The sequence below is a fragment of the Lagopus muta genome, chromosome 1 (genome assembly GCF_023343835.1).
Source record: "Lagopus muta isolate bLagMut1 chromosome 1, bLagMut1 primary, whole genome shotgun sequence".
Classification (NCBI taxonomy): Eukaryota; Metazoa; Chordata; class Aves; order Galliformes; family Phasianidae; genus Lagopus; species Lagopus muta.
The window spans coordinates 170,868,638-170,890,261 of NC_064433.1; the positions used below are offsets into that span (position 1 = coordinate 170,868,638).

A 21,624-nucleotide genomic window follows, 5' to 3' on the forward strand; every position below is an offset into this window, starting at 1 on the left:
GTGTGTCCTGTACCCCATGTGAGGTGTCTGTCATGTACAGATGTCTTAGACACCCTGGAGCATTTCAGATGGCAGCTGAATTGAACCCTCTGTATCTGTTCAGCTGAATGACTGTATGCATCATTGATGGCATTGAGTGTGACTCTTAGTAGGGGCTTAGTTCACACGTGGACACTCAAATGGAGATATTCTCACCTCAGAGTGAATCCCATCCATACTGTCAAATATTTGAATGATTGTAATGTTTGAATGGATATGAATTTGAATGTAACATTATTAGATGATTACTGCTAATATTTCTGAAATATTAATTTATTAAAAGTCATTCATGATAGGCAAACCTGTTGACTTTCTGTGATGAGGTAATAGTTTTTGTTGTCAGGATAAGTACAGTAATTCTGTATATAACTTCTGATAAAGATACCGTGTCACAAGGGAAACAGCTGATAGTTTGTAGAGAATGAAAGCTAGTGGATTTGTTGAAGTGGGAAATAGCTGGCAAATGAAATGTAAGAATAGGAGATTGCTGGGAAAGTACAAGCAGAGTTCTTCCAGGACCAAGTTTAGAACTAATCTTAATGTGATACGCGTAACCTTTATACACAGCGTAGAAATAGATGATGGCATTTTCTCCTTACACTGATTACATAATAAAATAGAGATGTGGATGTTGTCTACAAAAGAATTACACTGAAGACGAGATTATTAAAAATGGCATGAAAATATAATAGTATAGTCCAAAGTATTGAGGAAGAAGTAAATGAATTTTGTTATGAATTGAGAGCTGATCACCTGGAATCTGGATATTCTGTTTGATCCCATGTTGACTGTGAGCCATCACCATGCAGCTGTGAAAGAGCTTTACTGACACTGGTCAAGGCAATGTGATAGCTTCTGGAGTACTTCATGCTCCAGTATGGTTCTGCTCTCCAGCTGTGAGAATGGGCTCCAGGTGGGTTATAAACGGGCTACCATGACAGTTAGATGAAAGGACAGCCTACTGTGTGAGAGACCATTGCTAAAAGCTCAGTTTGTTTATCCTAGTAAAATAAATGTTGAAATAAGACATTCCTGGCTTCTGTATGTAACACAAGGGAGGAAGAAGGGCACAAGGGAACACAAGGGAAGAATTATATCTTAAATATAATCACAATAACAAACAGGTCAAAACTGACCTTGAATAACTGAGGCAGGGAATTAGAACAAATTGTTGTTAGAGTCTCCAAATAAGAATGTATCTATTGGGCAGAGAGGATCAATTTCTGAAAGAGATTATGAGAAGCAGTTTCCTCTAGTACGTGGGTGTGTGTTCTGATTGCACCGCGGAGAACTGGCCAGTGCTGGTAACCAAAAATGGACTCTGCCATGGTTACTCTATCTCAGCTCACTTATGCACAAAGTAAATGGCTTCACATATAAGACAGATTGCCCCCAAATACTGCATTTTAGCCAAAATCTTAGGCGTTGCCAGTGACACCCAACATGCCTCATTAGAAGTCCAGCAGCTCCCTTTCCAAGTGGTTTGAAAATGGATGTGCAGGTGGGATCTGAAATCTTCTTCCTACAAAAAAAAAGCAGCAGTAAGAGTGAATTTTGTTTAGAAGTAAGGAGCAGGTCTGTCTGGTCACAACAAAGTGACTTTGCTTATCTAACAAGGCACACAAGTATGGAAGACTGTATTTATCTTATTAACACAGTGGAAATGTGTAGTTCACAACTGATACTTCTAGCATATGGTTAACTGCTTTTGTCTCTGTGGTGTGCCAGCCTGAACCTTGTAAACAAAAAGTGCACGAGAAGCAAACAGAGTGACAAACACAGCAGTGCCTGAAGAGTAAGTAATGTGGTAGTGATGTCTTTGTTCAGAATGGAAATATTTCTTTTATTTACTGTAACCACAGGGCTCCTTAAAGGAGGTTCTTGAACAACTAAAAGAAGAGAAGAAAAGACTCCAGAATCAGCTAAAAGATTATGAACTTAGACTGGAACAAGAGGCAAAGGTTTGTAAATCACTGTATGCATCTGGTCTATAAAAGCTGTTACGCTGTCTGACAGACAGACAAGGTGTGTAGGACACACAATGTAATAGTTTGCTTAATGGTATTCTGTGCTATTTATTTTAACATAGGCTTACCACAAAGCTAATGATGAGCGGCGCATGTACCTTTCAGAGATTTTGCAGGTAAGAAAAAAACCTGTGTGACTTGATAGGAGCTGGAGCAACTGGCCTGCATTAGAAATAGTGTGCCTGTATTAGAAATAGTGTGCCTGCATTAAAAATAGTGTGGCCAGCAGGAGCAGGGAGGTAATAGTCCCCCTGTACTCAGCTCTGGTGAGGCCGCACCTTGAGTATTGTGTTCAGTTTTGGGCCCCTCACTGCAAGAAAGACATTGAGGCCCTGGAACGTGTCCAGAGAAGGGCAACGAAACTGGTGAGGGGTCTGGAGCACAAGTCTTATGTGGAGTGGCTGAGGGAGCTGGGATTGTTTAGTCTGGAGAAGAGGAGGCTCAAGGGAGACCTCACTGCACTTTACAACTTCTTGAAGGGAGGTTGTGGTGCAAAAGGGTCTGGCCTCTTCTCCCAGGCTAATAGTAGGACCTGAGGAAATGGCCAGAAGTTGTACCAGAGGAGGTTTAGGTTGGACATTAGGAGAAACTTTTTCTCTCAGAGGGTGGTCAGGCACTGGAATGGCTGCCCAGGGAGGTGGTGGAGTCGCCGTCCCTGGCAGTGTTCAAGAGGCGCCTGGATGAGGAGCTACGAGATTTGGTTTAGTAGCTTGTGGTACTAATAGGAATGGGAGGGTGGCTGGACTAGATGATCTTGCAAGTTGTTTCCAACCTTGTGATTCTATGATTCTATGATTCTATCTCTCTTGTGAGGAACACAGAGAGACCTAGCACTGCTTAGCCTGGGGAAGCAAAGACTGGAAGAGGATCTTGTCAGTGCTTACAAATATCTGAAGGATGAGAGTCAAGTGGATGGGTTCTTCTCAGGCTCTTCTCAGCAGTGTGCAGTGACAGAAAAAGAGCAGTGGCCAAAAACTGGAACATAGGAAGTTCCATGCAACGTGAGGAAAAAATTCTTTACTTTGATAGTGACAAAGAACTAGAACAGGCTGGTTTTGTATCGATTGGAATTTCATTGCTCACAAAGATAGTACCCTAAACTGAGAAAGCTGAAGCAGTTTTGTGATACTTGCTTGCCCATCTGGTAGTGGCAAGACTACTGTGCTGCAGTTCAATGTTTCAGCTGAAAAGAGCAGAACCGAATTATTAGTGACATTGACACCTTAAGAAAATTCCTCCTTTTCATGTTTCCCCCTTCTTATCTTTTAAAGACAAGGTAGCCAGCCAGCTCAGATTGACAATACAATTAAATTTACAAGATAAGGGAGAAGGTACTTTGTTTTTATGAACTCAGAGGCTAAATGTTATTACTGCAAATTATGTAACACATAAAAGTTGATAGTATAAACTGCGGGGAACCTGTAAAGATTTCTAGTACTTCCTGTTGTGAAAGAACTCTTGATTCGTGAATAATGAAAAAGTAATAGCTTAGTGTGATACTCAAGAATGATTGTCACGTACTCGATGTCATATGTAAGTGGAGTGAAAGGCTGTAATTAGCAGTGTTTCCATGTGTTTGCTCAGTGGGCAAGTGATGTCGATCATTTCTGCTTTGGGAAATCTGAAGGAATTTCTCAAGCTAGCTTCCCAGCATTAAAGCCATAAATAACCCAGAAAATGTGAATAATAACTGTTAGTATCTTTATACTAAACACTGAACCTGGGAACTGTTGGAGGAAGAAGATAGGAGATTAAAAAATGATTTCATTACTATACATGGTAGCAGGAGGAATAGCTATGTTTGGTTGCCTAGAAAAGCTCTTAAACCTGCATGAAACATTGTTTGAAGTGAGGTGTATGCACTGGCACATTGTTTAAGCAGGACACTGAGAACTGGTGTATATTATGTTTTCAGTAATCAGTTGCATTATTTCAGAATAATTTGGGGGCAAAATAATCATTTTTTGATTAATCTGCCAATCTCCAATTTTGTGACTGCCAATTGTCTGAAGTAATTGAAGAGGGATCCTCTGTAATCTACGGAGGTAGAAGGATGTTTAAGGTGCAGACCATCACACTTGTTTTAGATGAAGTGGATTGCCTAGGCACTTTCCTGTCTGTATAACTGAGTTATAGGGAGAGCCTTGTGAGCGGTTTAGATTGGACATCTGTCTTTTACATTGGTCATCTGAACAGGTTAGTCATTCTCATCATGGATGCAAAATAATTATTGGCTCATCTGGTTCTTTCTGACCCCTCACTGCCATGACCTTGATTTCGTTGTGGCTCTTACATTATTTTCAAATCAACATAGCTTTGCACTCCTTGTTAACAATTCATTTTGTCATCAGAGACAAAAGCAAATACACATTCAGCCTAGCTTTTTTTCAGTTGTGTGCAAATCTCACCGTTTGAGTCTGCTGTAATGCTGGCAGCAGTACAGTTAGAAGGATAACAGTGTACCACAAGACGTTGTTATCTTGTGACTGCATTATATTCCAGTAACTCACACTTGATTACAGAAAATGGACATAATGTCTTGTTAGGCCTTCTTTCCTCATTATTTTAAATGTTTTTCTTTAGCTCACAGCAAAAATAAACAAAAAAAAAAACAGAAATACAATGGAAGTTTTACTGGTATGTGCTAAAAATTTGCAGATGCTGAAAGCTTTTGCTTTCTTTCTGCTGTGTTTTTCCTGCAGCCTTCAGCAGAAACAAGAGAGAAGTGCTTCTGAGCACCGGTTTCTTTTATTTATCTTTTTATTATCATTGGTTTTTCTACTGTTTTTGTTGTTGTTTTTTTTTAAGTACATGTGTTATCTGAGTGCTTTTCTTGTTTGAGTTGGCTGAATCCATAAGCATATAGTCCAGTTAAACTTATATATTTTTTAAAAGTTGAATACTTCACAAATCGTAGAGTTCAGGCTAGAGGCAGTGCTGTTCTGCGGTGTGTTCTGGTTTGCTTTTTTTATGCTTTATTCCAGTCTGAAAAAACATTGGTTTGTGATTTGGATTCCACAAATACCAAAGCACTTTCTGGTAGTATTCAGAAATTTGTTAGAGGAGTTGGCAAGGATGAACAATTGCACATCTTCACAAAAACCATTCTCTCAGGCCAGACTTTTACCACAAACTTTTAGTAACGTAGAACAGGCTGATTTGTGACTGGGGTCTCTTTGCAGAAAAAGATCACTATAATAGACAGGACCAGCTGAAAAGCTGCTTGTGCAGCTCGGGCTCAGTTCAGTTAGGATGAGCCTGAAGTAAACTGTGCCAGCAGTAACAGTGCTATGGACAGTAATCTTATATACTGACAGTCTATATTCATATAAATAAAAAGCAACTCTGAAGGCAGTCAAGACTTGGTTGTTATCTCTGGAACAGGTTGCCCAAGGAGGTTGTGGATGCCCCCATCCCTGCAGGCATTCAAGGCCAGGCTGGATGTGGCTCTGGGCAGCCTGGTCTGGTGGTTGGTGACCCTGCACATAGCAGGGGGTTGAAACTCGGTGATCTTTGTGGTCCTTTTCAACCCAGGCCATTCTGTGATTCTATGATTCTGTGATCTTGTCACAGGAGCACTGCTCAGAAAGGTGATAAATGATACTAGCCACTATCTTCACTGGAGTTCCTTGAGTAAAAAAAACAATCTTCTCTTCAAGAAATTAAACCTGTGCACATCCCATTCTTATTTATGCAAAGCACTCTAGAAAAACTACTTCAGTTATAGCTGGGTTTACTATGACCGGGTAAGGAATACTTGGCTAACACATTGTACAGCTAGAAGCACAGTAGAAATCATTGTCTTATAAGCAAGACATTTCTTTTTGGAGCTGGATCTTCTTTTTCTCACAAGGGCAGGATGTTTTCAAGTGTTTTGCAAAATGTAAAGTTTAATTTAGCCAGACTTTAAGTCTTCTGTAGGTTACTCCAATGCCTACTTCTAGGTCTTTGCTGTCCTGGTGAATGTGCTGTATTGCATGTCATGATTATCCTGTAATTATTGCATGTTTCTGATGGATCTCTTTAAAGACGTTGAGAAAAGTCCATTTTCTTACATTAGACACCCAAGTGTGACACATCAGCCAGACAAGCCCTACACCTGCTGCATTTTCTGTTTTTCAGTCCATGGCATAGCTGACCCTTTGAAAAGTAGTGCTAGTAAAGGCATCTGGATAAGCAAACGTGCTGGGTGAGGAGGGAGCACTGCAAACTAAGGAACAGCAGAAGCAACTGGTTTGATCCTGCCCAAATTCTGCTAAATGCAATTCCAAGGGTAATAGCTATTACCCTTGGAATAGCTATTTTTTATGTCCAGAATTCTAGTCATGATCTCCAAAGCATGCAGAGATTTCCATGCCATGAAACTTTAAAAAGTAGTTCTTGTTCTTAATTAACACTTTAATCATTCAAAAGTACAGCTAAGTTACTATTATTTTGTTTTTGTATGCCAGTCAGAAAAGTGTGTTTCAAACATGGTGGTTCTTCATTGGGAATACACAGTGCGACCTGCTAATTTTAAGTGATATAGTCTCTGATTATCCAACATAATAAGTAGTGATATTTGGTCTGTCAAGGAATGTTGGCATGTGCTCAGTTCCCAAAATCAATAAGACATTGGCATAATAGGTGCTTGAAGTTCTTTGTGGCAGTAAAACCATAATTGGTCAAAATCAGTTTGGAGGAAGCTTACTTCATTAACTGTGATCATATAAGGATTTAATTTTATTTTTATTTATTATTTATTTATTTATTGTAAAATCTCTGCTGCTGCAGACCTCAGCTATGCTTAAAACTGTTGAAAAGCAAAGAACAGATGCTCTGACAAGCAAGGGAGAAAAGCACACACTGAGGTATGTTTTTGTTTATATTTCTTCTTTTTCTGCTTTACTTTTTAACTAAATATGGTTTTTTGAATAGTACAACTCTCTGTTCATGTTAAATATAACTAAACACAATCCTATGATAACATACTATTCTTAACATCATTTTTGATACTGCTTTTCAATCAGTTTTGCTTAACGCTAAGCATGTGGCATGATTGGAAATACACGTGCTTTAAGCAGCCTTTTTGAAATCTACCATCTCTCTTCTCCCATCTCAACCTGTGTTGTTAAAAAGGATCTTCTTTTCTTCTGTTTTACTGTGGAGTTGGAGCCCCTTTGGTCCATTAAGAGTAATTCATTTAAATAATTGCTTAGCTTGATACTTTTTAGCGAGTAGAGATTGTAAGGATTGTAAGAATGATAATGTGAGTGACTTTAGATCACAGAGTCACTGAATATCCCGAGTTGGAAGGGACCCATTGAGTCCAACTCCTAGCTGGCAACACAGAAACTCTTCATTGTTCAACATAGTTCTGTTTAATTACATGGGTTAGAAATTTAAATGTGACAAGAGCCCACCTGTTCTGAACTACAGAGAAATAAAATTAATTTGTGATTGTAGTGCTTGTGAGATTGCTTGAAATTGGAGATGTATTTTTTAACTGAAACAAAAACATAAGTAATATAATGTAGAAAGAATACAGGGAGTCACACAAAATTTGGGTTGAACCCAATATCCTGCCTCCAGTTGCAATAAGTAGATGCCTACAAAAGGGCAGGCAGATAAAATGTTTGCTTTTGGAACTCTCCCAAGTATTTGGAGACTTCCTGAGCTGATATAGTTTCTGTGTGCTCAGTATCTCACAATAAATACTCTTCCATGAATCCACTTACCTATATTATTAATGTTAGCATCCATAATATGTACTAGGAACATCTACAAACATAATGAGTAATTTATAAACAGGAAATGTGTACACATATTTGCTTACCTGCTTTATCCTTACACTCCATGTAAGCATCAAATAACAGGATTTCAAAAACTGGAATGCTCCAGAGGAGGATTTTAATAGGGTATGAATTAATGTCTCTAACTGAAGTTTCCCAATACAGAAAAAGTGCATCGTATTTTCTCCCCATGTTCCATTATGGAGAGGGTATGAGGGAGTAGTATGGTGGTGTGTAGCTGCACTTACACCACTTGTCTCACAGAATAGGTATTGTAACAAAATACCCCTTTCTACCAACTTCACCTCAAAGGAATTTTTCTTTTAGTTGTCCTTAGTAGCAAAGGACCTGATTCTCAAAGCATTGGCTTTGATAACCAGCATCTTACAATTTTCACCTCAGATTTTGGTCTTGGTAGACAACATAGAGCTAAGAATGAAACTCGGGTATCGTTTGTATTTTAAATACTAAGTACAGGCAGATGTCCCTCAATCATGACGAACTTATCACAGCCACTGTTTTGTTACGTCCTTTGAATTATGTTTTGATTTACTACCTGAAAGTTGTTCATTCCAGCTGACATTAATGAAAACAATTTCACTGAAGTTAAGAGAATACCTGTGCAATGAAAATCAATTGTTGTTGAGAATGATTTGATTTTTTTTCTGTCCAGGATTGTTCTGTTAGCCTTTCAAAAACCACCTGCAGTAACTGGATTTGAAACCATACTATAAAACAATGCTTAACGTTTGTTTTAACCTTAGGTACAGATACAGGAAGATTACCCATCTATTAAAAAAACGCTGTAACATTTTTGTGTCATAATTACGAACAGTAACTTTTGTTGCATTCCTGTTCCTGGTTATCTAAACACAGAGGACAAGTTCAGTAGAGATCCTTTTCTGTGTTATTTCACAGGGCACCAAAAAAATAGGCTAGCTGACAGCTGGGGAAAAAAAAAAGAAGCACGGATGTCTTGATGACTCGTGTCTCTGATGTAGTCTGAGGAGCCAATTTAATGTCATTCTGAGCCGTCACTGCTGTACTGAGACACATAGCAGGGCTTATTAGCAGTTTCAGCACTGCACTGGCTGCAACTACCTAGTTATTAGTTTGCATCTGGCGTAGGTCCAGCTGTGTGCAGAATTCCACACAGACATACGCTGTCTGCTTGGTCCAATTCTGCAGTGGTTCTTTGATTGTAAGTAATCTGAATTCGAATGACCAGTTGGTTACTTCACAAACTGAGGCCTATGGTTCTGATCATCCAAGTTCTGGATGGATGCAGCTCCATTTTCCTGTGGGACCAGCTCTCCCTTCATGTGGATCTCAAGAAGACTAAGGAGTCTTAGGGAGAGCTTTGCTGGCTGTTTGCCCAGAGATTTGAAGCTTGTGCAGATCATGTCATCACAACTCCTACCACATAACAGAACATTTCTCTGGCTGTCATGAATGTAAAGATGACTTTGTGACATATTTTCCTTCAGAATGCTTATTATTTGAGAGAGACGCTGAAACCCTTCAGGCAATTAGGGCAACATACAGTGCTGTCTGCCTGGTGCATTGATGAACAGGGAGAGAAACAAAGATACTTTGTTAAGTGTAGAGATGCTGCTTGATGGTAAGAATGAGCTTTCCAGTTTGTGGAATCACCATTTCCCCCCTGGAGATTTGTTTACATTCTCACTGACTTCTCTTAGATCAGATGAGAACAGCTCCAGTAGGCTTCATGTAGGTGGTGTGTGCATCCATGATGAGTACCACTTCAGTAGTCTGCTAACAGCATTTCATATGTAAGATCTCCAGAGAATGATCAACAGACTGACACACCTGCTGAGAGCTGAAACTGTGCCTCCATGGAATGGTTTTCCATTCCTTGTCCAGGATTATGTAACTGAGGAAGATGTCTCATTAGCTTTCTCTGTGTGCAAATGTTTAGTATTCTGTTCTTTGAATGCCATCAATTAGATAATAGGAAGTAGTCAGGAATCATAAGATGAGGATTGTTTTAGAATGCAGAATAATTAAATGCTCTTCTAGCCCTCCAAACTGGAAATATACTTCTTTTTCCTCTCAGGGTTATTAATTCACCATAATAATCAGTTATGTTAATATAAAAAGCATGCAAATTTTTAGCTTACAGGAAATGTGACATTTGATGACTAACTTCATCCATTTTATTTCAGAGGGAGATGCAGCGTTCCGCAGCGTCTGAAGATTGTTAATCCCCAAAAAGGAACAATTAAAAAGACTGCAGGAGTGATGCAGCTTCCAAAACTAAAATCCTGATTTAATATACCTTTTTTCTTTAACTGAAAATTTCTGAATTGAAAATGAATGTGTATATGCTTTATTACACCAAACACAGACCAGCACATCTTCTTGGCAGCAGTAGTGTAAGTTCCTCTTTGCCTGATGGAATTGTTCTTGTAGTTGCCATTTTTTGTTCTGGTGATCTCTGACTCTTTTCGTGCTAGTTCTTATCAGTGATTCTAGTATCTGGGAGCTGGGATCTTTGGAGAACACTTAGTCAATCTGGTGGAACAGGTAGTACTGTTGAGTCAGTATGATTTTTGACATCTCAGTCAAGGAAAAACGAATGCAGAGTGATATAACCTGAAATGTAATCTCTCTACCCAAAAAGTAAATCTCTGCAGTAATTCCGTCCAAGAGCATCTGGTATAGCAGCTAAGAAAATATCCAAGTAGTCTGATGTTGGTACAGCTAACTGTGCCTTTCATTTGACCAGCACATAGTCAGTGCCTTACAATAGAGTTCCTTTCCAACATAAAGTTATTCTTTTTTCCATTACTCCAGCAGAGGGACAAAACACCTCCAGCTTTTTAAAAAGTTGGCTTGCTGTAAAACCTTTTGTTTGCATATTTTAGAAGCATTCTGTCATGTGTAGCTATTACAGGCACTAGTTACAGAAAGAAATGAAAGAAAAAGTCAGCGTTTTTAATCAAGATGCTTTAGAACATGTCTTGTGAGGGGGGATTGTTGCTTTTAAGCATTACATACACATTACATTTCCTGATATTGGTATGTTGCTATTTGCAGTTTGAATTCTCCCGTGGATGTTTTTATGGGTTCCATAAAATTCTTTATGTATTGTTCAGTGGTGCTGATCCATATATATTTATGGCCCAAAATAGTACCAGTCTTTAAAATAATCTCTTCAGTGAACAGTAGGACTACTTTGTCTTTTCATTCTTAAGAGTGCAATTGTTGTAGTTTCATTACCTACAGCATTTTAGTCATTAAACTTTCACAGAATTCTTTTAAGTAGCAACAGAAAAAATGTTTTGGTAATGAAGCTTCAAGCTTCTGGGTTACATCATAAAAGCTCTTGGCAAAGCAAATATGATTGATTGACTGCCCTTTATTATTTTTAAGAGCATCCCTAGCTCTTTGCAGAATCTGGTAAAGCTTTTTTGCCTCTTTAAGAGCAGTACAAATAGTTCCTTATTACTGGCAGCATTAAAGCGAGGCTGTAATTAAACTCTTACAAAAAGATCAATGATGCCATTATAAGATCCAGGGAAAGAAGACCTGCAGTATTGTACAGCATACTCTGTATGCAGAACTTGTTTTTCTCTTACATAGTATGAGATTTATTACAGTTATTTCTAATGTTACTCTGATGCACGTGGTATAATTCTGTCCTAAGCAGGCTGGTCTGCACAGCACAGCTGATGAGGGTTCCTGTTCCTGTTTTTACATGGAAAGTTTCCAGATTTTATTTGTCACTGGGGAGAGAGAGAAAAAATCACCATAATGGTTCTGTTGGCACAAAAGACAAGGACATCTGCAGTAGCAAAGAATATCCAGTTCTTGGATTCATGCAGCAGACATTACTGCTGCCTCTAAATCAAATGTTAGTCAATGCAGTTGACTGTAGTCCTTGTAACACTTCACAGGAATTGGAAACTTTGCACCAGGATGACACAACAGCAATTGTTCACAGCTGGGGTGTTAATTGCTTACCTCATGGGTAGTTCTTGCTGAGATAACAATTCTGATGCTTAAAAAGAGGCATTTGTTGATATCATTGGTGCAATAATGACCTGAGGAGAGGAGCAGACTGTGTCTTCTTAGTCCCTATTTCAGCATGCCAGGAGCAAGATCAGGATTTGAAACTCAGCAGTATGGTAATTAAGCCCTGAAACATGTGTTTCACCGTTCTAATTATGTGTCCAGCTGTAGCATTTGCTTTGCAAAGTGGTTATAGTTCTCTTTACTGTAGAAATTACTTGGCACTTCATTTCCCTCCTGTCTTTCTGAAAATAAGGGCAGGCTGATGACTTTGATGAGTAGAGTTTCTTTGCAACAGCAGGAAGTGTTGTGTTGTATCTTTGGACCTGAATAAAATGGACCTGAATAAAATGTTTACACTGTTGTTTGTTTGTTTGTTTTCTAAGAGCTTTTGGAAACTATGTAGGAGCTTTTAGGTAGTTGTTTTGGATTTTGGAGGTGGGCTTTTGTTTTGAAATACCTGGATTTATCCTTCATGGACTTTTCTCATTATTATGCTGTACTGTGAAATGGTTCATGTTTGCACTTGTAACAATAAACAGTTCTGTATCTTTACGCAGTATCTTCTATGTGAAAGATTTCAGCATGTTTTGGAGTCATTAATCCTTCAATGCACAGTATGTACCATTATTCTCATTTTAGGCCTAGGAAATTGAATCTGGAGTAAACAAGAGTCTAGAGAAGTCTATTTTTTTTCCCGTTTTCCTGACAGGGTCACCTTTGTCAGTTTTGCTAAGCCACTGTAAGGTTAGTTTTATCTCTGTGCAATGCGTTCTAAACAATGGATGAATCTGAATACAGAAATGGAAAATTGAATTGCTGATAGCTGTGGTCAGTGAGTGAATGGAGCTGAATGTCAGAGGAAGATAATCCTCCGACATTAGAGGTGAAGGCTTTAATCTGGCCAAACTTTTTGCTGCAGTACAGATTGTAATTGGAATTTGGACCTCATGGTTGTAGTGTGTCTATAATCGATGGACCAAGAAATTTGATCTCCTAACTCTAGGGACTTGAGAGCACACTTCCCTTACGTGGTTGCTCCTTATGTGTAACTCCACTGATTTCAGCAAGCTGTGACTTTGAAGTAACTGTGGCATTTGAAGTGTTGAAGCCTACTGTTGCTGGAAAATATGAATTAAAAAAACAAATGCTGGTATGCAAACATTATTTCCCAAACAGCCATTCAAATTTAATTCTCATGATGTACATGGTAGTAAACCATGATTTTTGTTTGCAGTAAATCAGTATAGCAGCCTGGTCTTCTTTTATGGCAGAATCAAAGTGTTTACTGGATAGACATTGAACATGTGGCTAAGTATTAAGTAATTAGGCAGCATAACCACAGACTCCAGAGAACTTGGGTGATGAGTTTCCTCATACTCAGGGTATCATTAACAGTAAAAGAGTGTTTTATTGCTTAAATACTTTGTTTAAGGAGTTCCTCATATAGATAACTGAGTAGATGGTGCAGTTCACAGCTTCCCTGATTCCTATGATACTTCATTTCCTCTGGTAATATCTACTGGTAATTTCTACTGGTACAGACGAGATGCATTACTTCTTAATGCATTTCCAGTAGTGGAAGATGCCACACAGATGTTATTAGGAATGTGAGATGGACGCAACAACTAACCAATAAATAAATAATGAAATGAACCCCGATGCTTTTAAACTTCTGCTCTTACCGCCAGACCGGTGTCAAACATAAACAGTGATTTGAAATAACTGGTTGGAAGCAAAGTAAACGACACGAATGAAAATCACGTCTAATTGCAACAGTTTTATCTCTTCACAAGCAAGTGTCATACGAATGGCAGACATCTCTGGATTAGATAATGAGGCTTTTCAAAGGTGGCAGTATGTTATAGTTTAATCCTTTCATCCAAGGATACAAACATCTTATGTGGTTCCTTACACGTTACAGCCTGGAACCCAGTTCTTCTGGACTACATTTGTCTGTCCTGTAAACAACTAAGAACCAAACAGCTCAAACGAGTATCTCCTCTCTACAGGAGCAGCATGCAGATGGAAACAGGCTTTCTACATGCTTCTTTGTGCGCATTGATGCATCACTCCTCAGAAGAGGCTCGCTCAGGCCACCCTGTCCTTTCAGGACTGAGAGAGAACGCAGTACTGACTCGATGCAGACGCTATATGCACCTAGGTAGGGGATGCTAATCAGCTGCTTGTGCTTTTGGGGTATCTGGGCAGTTTGTAGTAGAGATAGAGCTGGGCTCCCAGGTGCAGGTGCGGTTTCTTCTCCTTTTGTATCCACAATTGCTCTGGTGCCATGGTCTTGTCTGCATTTGAGAATCTCCACTACCCCATCAGGATTTGGGGAAGCATAACCTCTCTTATTGTAAGCAAAGAGTAAGTTCAAATCCACTTGGTGAGACTGAATGTGTACAAGACAATGGGGCTGGACAGCATGCATCCCAGTGTTCTGAAGTTGCTGGCTGATATAGTAGTCAAGCCACCCTCCATCATATTCAAAAAGTCAGAGCTGTCAGGTGAAGTCCTTGGTGACTGGAAAAAGGGAAACATCATGTCTATGTTTAAGAAAAGGAGAAAGGAAAATCTAGGAAACTACAGACCAGTGAGGCTCACATCTGAGCTTGATAAGATCATAGAGAAGATACTCTTGGGAACTATGCAATATGAGGTGATCAGTGACAGGCAGCACAGCTTCACCAAGGGTAGATCATGCCTGACCAATGTGGTGGCCTTCTACAGTAGAGTGATGGCATCAGTAGACAAAGGAAGAGCAACTGATGTCATCTACCTGGACTTGTCCAAGGCCTTTGATGTGGTCCCACATCTCAATCTTTTCTCTGAATTGGAAAGATACCAGTTTCAAGCGTGAACTGTTAATTGGATAAGGAATTGGGTGAATGGTCACAGCCAGAGGCTTGCGGTCAATGACTCTCTACCTAAGTGAAGGCCAGTGATAAGTCATGTCCCCGAGCATCTGTCTAGGGGCTGGTGCTCCTCAACATCTTTATCAGTGACATAGATGATGGGATGACTGACTTAGTAATGGATTGGTTTTTATATGGTCTAGTAGTGATAGGACAAGGCCAAATGGCTTTAAACTAAAATGGGAGATTCAGATTGGCTATTAGGAGGGAAGTCTTTATTCAGAGGATGGTGAGGCACTGGCACAGGCTACCCAGAGAAGCTGTGGATGCCCCATCCCTGGAGGCAGTGGATGGGGCCCAGGGCAGTATGATTTGGTGGGTGGCAACCATCCCACAGTAGGGAGTTGGAAGTGGGTGGGCTTTAAGGTTCTAACCTAAGCCTTTCTGTGTTTTCCAACCCAAGCTTTTCTTTTTTGTGAGTTAATATCAGTGGGTTCCTTAGTGCAGTCTTTATCTTGCAGATGAAAATGAACTTAATTTCCAGGCTGGTAGAGTTCCTACACACTGGGTCCCACGTAATTTTTTCATCCCTTTTATTTTTGTCTGGTTCTAGACAACCTTGCTTCAGCATCCCAACTCTGCAGTGAGCAGGGTAGTATGTTTCTGGTGCTGAGAAGTGATGTGAAGATAAATATACCAGTGGTGAAAGCAAGCTCAGTGGTAAAAATGCAGTGAGCCTAGACAAGCCTAACCTAACTCAAATGGGTGTTTTCTTTTATCTTACAATGAAGAAGGATGATATGTCAGCCATGTTGGTGCAGACTCTCAACAGCTGTAGCTGCCACGTCTGATTGAAAATAATTACTGGTGAATATCCATGTCATTATTCTCCAGGGAGCACAACCCAGCAGTGCCACTCCAGTTTTTGAGGGAAAAACTCAACGATGGAAAGAGGACTCTCCTGTCAGGTGTGGCTGGGCGCACTCTTTGTTTCCCACTGCCCTGCACCACAGCACCAGCTGCCTCCTGCAGCGATCCAAGCCCTCTCACAGACACATATCTCTTGGAGAATCTGCTCAGGAATGATGTGGTTTGACTGAGCGCTGTAGGCTGGGGAGCAGAGAAGTCATGCACAGCTGAAGAGTTATTCTGGGGAGATGGATGAAGCAACAAGGGAGTGCCCCTTGACTCATTGCATGCTGGTTAGGAATGGAATACTGATATGTTCTGAAAAAAAGAGAAGAAGGAAATACAAACTTGGGAATTGTGTGACCCAGCCCAGTGCTTAGAAGTCAAACATCTGCGTCTGAGCTAATCCCTGTATGCTCCATGTGTAGACAATGGAAAGAAATAGAAATCTTGAGAGAGAAGTTTCTCATGTTCTAACAGTGGAGATTAAGATGGATCAGAGGGCCCATGAATTTCTCTCCACATACTAGAAAGAAAATCTAGAATAGCAAATTCACAATAAGCTGCATGATGTAGGTTGAATCCTGTTGAAAACATTTTTCTTGGTCTGGCTGGGGATAGTGACAGTAGAGTATTTGAGCTAAAAAGAAATACTGAGCTGCGATGTGACTCTCCTTAGGGTTGATCTTTTCAGCTCACAACAGGTCCTGTTCTTCAAACCCTGTATTTACAGTGTGAGGTGATCTATTCTCAAGTTACATTGGCACTTACAAGGACAAATTACCTCATTTTTTTCTTTCTTTTGAAGAGATTTGGCAAGCTCTGTGTTCTTTGGAAATGAAAACAACAAACATGCGCATTATTCTAAAAAGCCCCTGTAAAGTGTATGGAACCCCAGGACACAGGTAGGGAAGTACAGCCCATAGATCAATGAGCTACAGACCTCAGAAGAAATGTGATGCAATCATTTGGTAGGAATCGATAACGTAGAGATCAATATTTTTTTGTGTGTTCCTGTCTCTTAAAAAGCTGAGCTAGGAATTTACTAATGACGAGTGAGATTATTGGCTGGGCAAAGTTGTTCTTGAAGGATTAAAATAGTTTGCAAGTCCTGCCAGGCCTGCAATGGCTGGCAGCATAACTTCATTAGTATAATATACTTCTGGGCCAAGGAAAATTTGTCCAAATACACTTAAAGTGTTTGGATGAAATCATCTGCCATCAGAAGTCATTTATTTCTTCCTTAGGCTGAGCCTTTCGTCTCTCATTGGCACACGAGCAGAAGAGACAAATGCCACTCCTGTGCTGTCAGATACAAAATCACAGAATGGTTGAAGTTGGCAGGGACTTCTGGAGGCCACCTGTCCCAACCCTACCACAGCAGGGTACTCAAGGCCACAGCCAGGCAGCTCTGGGAGATCCCCAAGGAGGAGCCTCTGGGCAGCCTGTGCTGGTGCTCCATCTTCCATACAGTGTGGAAGTGTTCCCAGTGTTGAGAGAGAATCTCCTGTGCTCCACTTTGTGCCCAGCATCTCTGGTCCTGGCCCTGGAGAGAGCCCCACAGCACTGGGGACCCAGCGACCAGCACTGCCTCAGTAGAGGAGGACTCCAGCTGCTACCTGTCCTGTCAGATTTGCTCTTGTTGATAACAATGGCACAAATAACAGCTCCCTAAAATGCAGGAGTGATTTACTTTAAGCACTTCAGCACCTGCTGTTACTCATTAAGGGATTACCATGCCCCAGATTATTACTGGCTGCCCAACGCCGATGATTTCAGCACACAGCACATTCCTACCATTTCCCTTCTAATGGATGCTTGCCCCTGTGTTCTGTGCTATCTGCAGCATGTGATTTCCGACCATAACATTTCACAGTACCACAAACTGATTCCTTCATCCTGTCACATTAAAGCTGGTCACCTGCAAGCCTGAGTCACAGGAGAGCTCAGCTGTTCTGTGCTGCTCTGGTGGCTTCCTGGCACCATCTGTTGCCTGATGCCAGCGCTGGTCACTGCCGTGCCCTGCTGAAACTGCTTTCCTCCCCTGGCCTAACCAGCAAAGCATTTACCAGAAATGCCTTGAATTGTACTGTTTAATACAGCTGTGTGGACTGTGGTCTGGTCAAGGAATGAACATCAAGGAACAGCAGTAAGTGCCCACAGCATTTACCAAGGATGAAACAAGGAGACGTCTGTGCCTGAAAACCTGAGCATTGGGAAAAGAACACACGGATGCTTCAGAGGACAGACAGCATCCTGCTTGCTTCCCAGCCAAAGCTCTGGTGATGTGCAAAATAACATCAGGAAAAAAAAAGGGGAAAAAAAAAAAAGAAGGAAAAAAACCAACAGCAGAAGTAGAGGAGAGAAGCAATGTAAATAAAATTAAAAGTGACTGCAATTGAAAAACTGCCTTTCACATCTTCTGGGCTGGTTTGTGTAACTGCACCCTGTATTAGTATTGTGAAAAGCTATCTAAACAATAGATTTATGCCATGGAAGAAGAAACAGATCCATAAAAGCTTCAGCATGAGTTATTTTAAGGGAAAATGGGGCATTTTTATAAAAACATTGTGGTATTAAACTCAATGTAAAGTTCAGTTTAAAACAAGCACAAGTGACAAAGCAGGGGAGAGAGGGGGAAACTTACCCTATAAAACCCTTTGAAAGGTTTACTTAAGAAATACCTTTGAGGAACTATTTTAAACCTGGAAGAGTGCTCAGAGGCAAGGAAGATCCTTCTGCTATGGAAGAAAAGAGGCTCTCTGAGGGCATTGTGTATTTTCTCAGAAAGACCAAGCCAGCAAGATTAATGGACTGGTTGAATTTTTACTTAAAGAAAGTAGAGAGTGCCAGTGTCCTCCAGTAAATCTGTAAGATTTTGGTGTTCCTTTTGAGAGGCAGTGTAAGCACGGTCTGATATACTTGCCCAATGTGTCTGTGCAAGGAATGTCCAGCAGCTTCCTGTGGGTTACCAGAGAGGTATCCAGAGGCAGTAGTACATAATATGCTGGTAAGTTTTGCAGTGAGCCAGATTTTCAAAGGACTTCATGGATTAGTCTCAAAGAGGACCTAAATCATACAGGGATTGAAAGTTAAATACCAGAATGGGACTTTGTGGTGCTGAATCTGCTTCTCGTGTCCTCTGTACAGTGATTTGGAAAAGTCAGAAATGAGAGGATGAGATTTGCAGCACTTGAACGCTGACTGGGGAAAAGCTGAAAGCAGCCAGGCAGTAGTCCAGTTATTGGGATTGTGTCCAGGAATGGTGGAGAACTCCCTTCAAATCTGCTTAATCTTCCAAATCAAGCGGGCAAGTTATTTGTGGGGAGAGCTCCACTTTCAGTTACTGACCACTTTGTTATGAGATGCAGCTTAACCAGCAATTCTTCGCTGTACTCCTTTTCCAATCCCACAAAAGCCTACAAACATTTCAGTATTTGGCTGATTTCTTGTTAACGGAGTTATCTGCAATGCAGAAATAAATCCATGCTGATGTCATCACCTGTACCATTGCCACGTACATGCTTTCTGCAGCTATCTAGAATTCCGTGGGGTTTTACACAGGATGCACTGCTAGAATGTTTCAACAGAATAGGAAGGGAGGTTAAATAGTACCTTATGTTATGAGATATATCTGTACAGAAGAAATATGAGAGTAATCATAGTCTAGTGGAATGAAAAGGTCTCCTTAATAAGGAACGTCACAGAGGATTTGTTGTAACCTTTTCACCCTCTCTGTGGCCAATCAGTGTTTCTAACATGTATGCCCTGGGAGTGATGCTCTATCCACAATCATTCTCTCTCTTTGTTGCAATGCAGCATTTGTTTAAATGGAACAGGTCGGTCTCCCTGTTCTGCTTTTTCACCAACCTTAAACACGACTTAAAGAGTCTGAAGTTGCAATTTTGATGATTTTATTAAGTGATAGCAAAATTATTCTGTCTGTGAGCCAATCAGGTGTGACTCTGTTCTGCCTCTGTGAGGCTCCACCTGGAGTACTGCATCCAGGCCTGGGGAGCCCAGTACAGGAGGGATGAGGAGCTGTTAGAGTGTGTTCAAAGGAGGGCCACAAAGATGATCAGAGGGCTGGAGCACCTCTCAAATGAAGAAAGGCTGAGAGAGTTGGGCTTGTTTAGCTTGGAGGATGCTCCAGGGAGACCTCCTTGCTGCCTTCCAGTACTTGAAGGGGGCTAATAAGCGGGTGGGAGTGATTTTTTACCTGGTCTAATAGTGATAAGACAATGGGAAATTACTTTAAAATAAGGAAGGGAGATTTAGGTTAGACGCTAGGAATAACTTCTTTACTCAGACGGCAGTGAGGCACTGGCACAGGCTGCTCAGAGAAGCTGTGGGTGCCCCGTTTCTGGAGGTTTTTGGATGGGGCCCTGTGCAGCCTGAGCTGGTGACTGGCAACTCTGCCCACAGAAGGCGGTTGGAACTCAGTGATCTTTAATGTACCTTCCAACCTAAGCCATTCTATGATCCTATGATTCTGTGATTTTTAAACTAAGACTATGATGACATTGAAGGTGCCAGTATTAAAGTTGAATGCTGAAGTTACTTTCATGCAACTGTCTCTTCACAGGTTATTCACAAAGCTATAAAATGCAGGTGGATTCTGAGAAAAGCAACTTGATATTTCTCTTAGAAAAGATTGGAAATCAAAGTCAGCCTGAAAAGCATGTGTCATGTCTAGGACTGCAACTTTCCTATAGTAAGAAGAATATTATCTATTGAAAAGCAAAGGAAGCACGGTACTAAATGTTGGTGTTCACTGTTGTAAAATATGTATTTTGCTTTTTTAAAAAATATATGAAAAAAAAAAGCTATGGAAAATACTTTATGCCAAAGATTATTAATGGCTTTTTATTATTTGTATTCTACTTACGAGTCTTGGTTTTGTCTGAATTTTCAGGGGAAAGGCACCATTTCAGGTGCTGAAAGCAATGTTTTCAGTACTAGGAATACTGGTTTTGTTTCCTACAGCTATTGCCACCAGTGGTAACAACATTCCCAGTGGGAGTGCACATTCAGGATGCTGACCCACATGAAGGAGACTTGCACAGCATGGGAAAACTTGAGGCTAGCATATGACAAAACCACAAAGATCTGCAATACTTGTAATGTCATTCTTGTGTGGTTGCTATCTAACCAAAAGAGGATTCTTGGGTTAATAATATGAGGATTTTCTCCTATTACAATGATGAGTGGTCAGTGGAAGCTGCAGAAAAGCTGCACAGCACCGAGCAACATCCCATTCATCTGGCCTGAGCTCTGGGGAAAGCATTTTTGAAAGGAGAAATTGCTCAGCTAAAAATAGATGATTACTTTTAAATTTGCCTTTTAAACACCATGAAGTAATCAAATTAGCTCCTTTGATTGGGAAAAAGGCTCATAAACCTACACAGCAAGGTGTGCTGATGAATGAGCAGGAGAGAGTTGGGCAGAAAGTTAGGTAGAGACCAAGCCTGGTTTCCTTAGATAAGGCACTGGGTGAACACTGAGCATCCCTTGCCATATCCTCTGAAGTCATCCTGTAAGTTTTGGCCTGGCCTAGGTGCCCGTAATTCATATGTGAAACAGCCAGTTATAGCAGCAATGCTTGGCAGCTCCACTGAGGCTCTTAACCTTGAAGGCTTCATTTTACTTCAATATTCTGAATTGGGAATGCTATTATAATTAGAACACTAGACTGTGGGAGATAACGATGGTGTGGTGACTCAATTTCTCACTTGTCTGTGGGATAACAACTGTTTCCTGTGGGTGTTGCAGGAACTGTAGCTCTGTCATGTCTTAGAGGTGTCTCCATCTCCAAGTGACAGGCATCACTGGTGAATGCCTGCAGATGAGTCAGTGCCTTCCAACTCAGGCAGATGAAACAAGAAAATTGAATGAGCGGTGGAAACTGTGTGTGCCTACAGACTTTGTACACCAAAGAAGTGAGGCTATTGGACTTTATTGTCTGGTCACCCTGCAGGATGCAAA

The 21,624-nt window shown here is 40.6% G+C and overlaps 1 protein-coding gene across 6 annotated transcripts in view; it reads left to right on the forward strand.

The window, feature by feature from the left end:
* The window catches only part of CCDC169 (coiled-coil domain containing 169), a 32,573-nt gene extending 15,593 nt beyond the window's left edge, over positions 1-16,980 (forward strand). For 3 of the 6 annotated variants that reach the window (XM_048948774.1, XM_048948743.1, XM_048948767.1), the window contains 4 exons: positions 1,902-2,000; positions 2,129-2,182; positions 6,840-6,916; positions 10,024-12,563. In XM_048948774.1, the coding sequence (XP_048804731.1) occupies positions 1,902-2,000; positions 2,129-2,182; positions 6,840-6,916; positions 10,024-10,126 (333 nt within the window). In that variant the 3' untranslated portion in view covers positions 10,127-12,563. Of the gene's footprint in view, positions 1-1,901; positions 2,001-2,128; positions 2,183-6,839; positions 6,917-10,023; positions 12,564-12,878; positions 12,943-13,884; positions 14,037-15,624 lie in introns of those variants that run through there. The other 3 variants (XR_007377754.1, XR_007377755.1, XM_048948759.1) reach the window with 3 other exon arrangements.
* Positions 16,981-21,624: the final 4,644 nt, after the last annotated feature.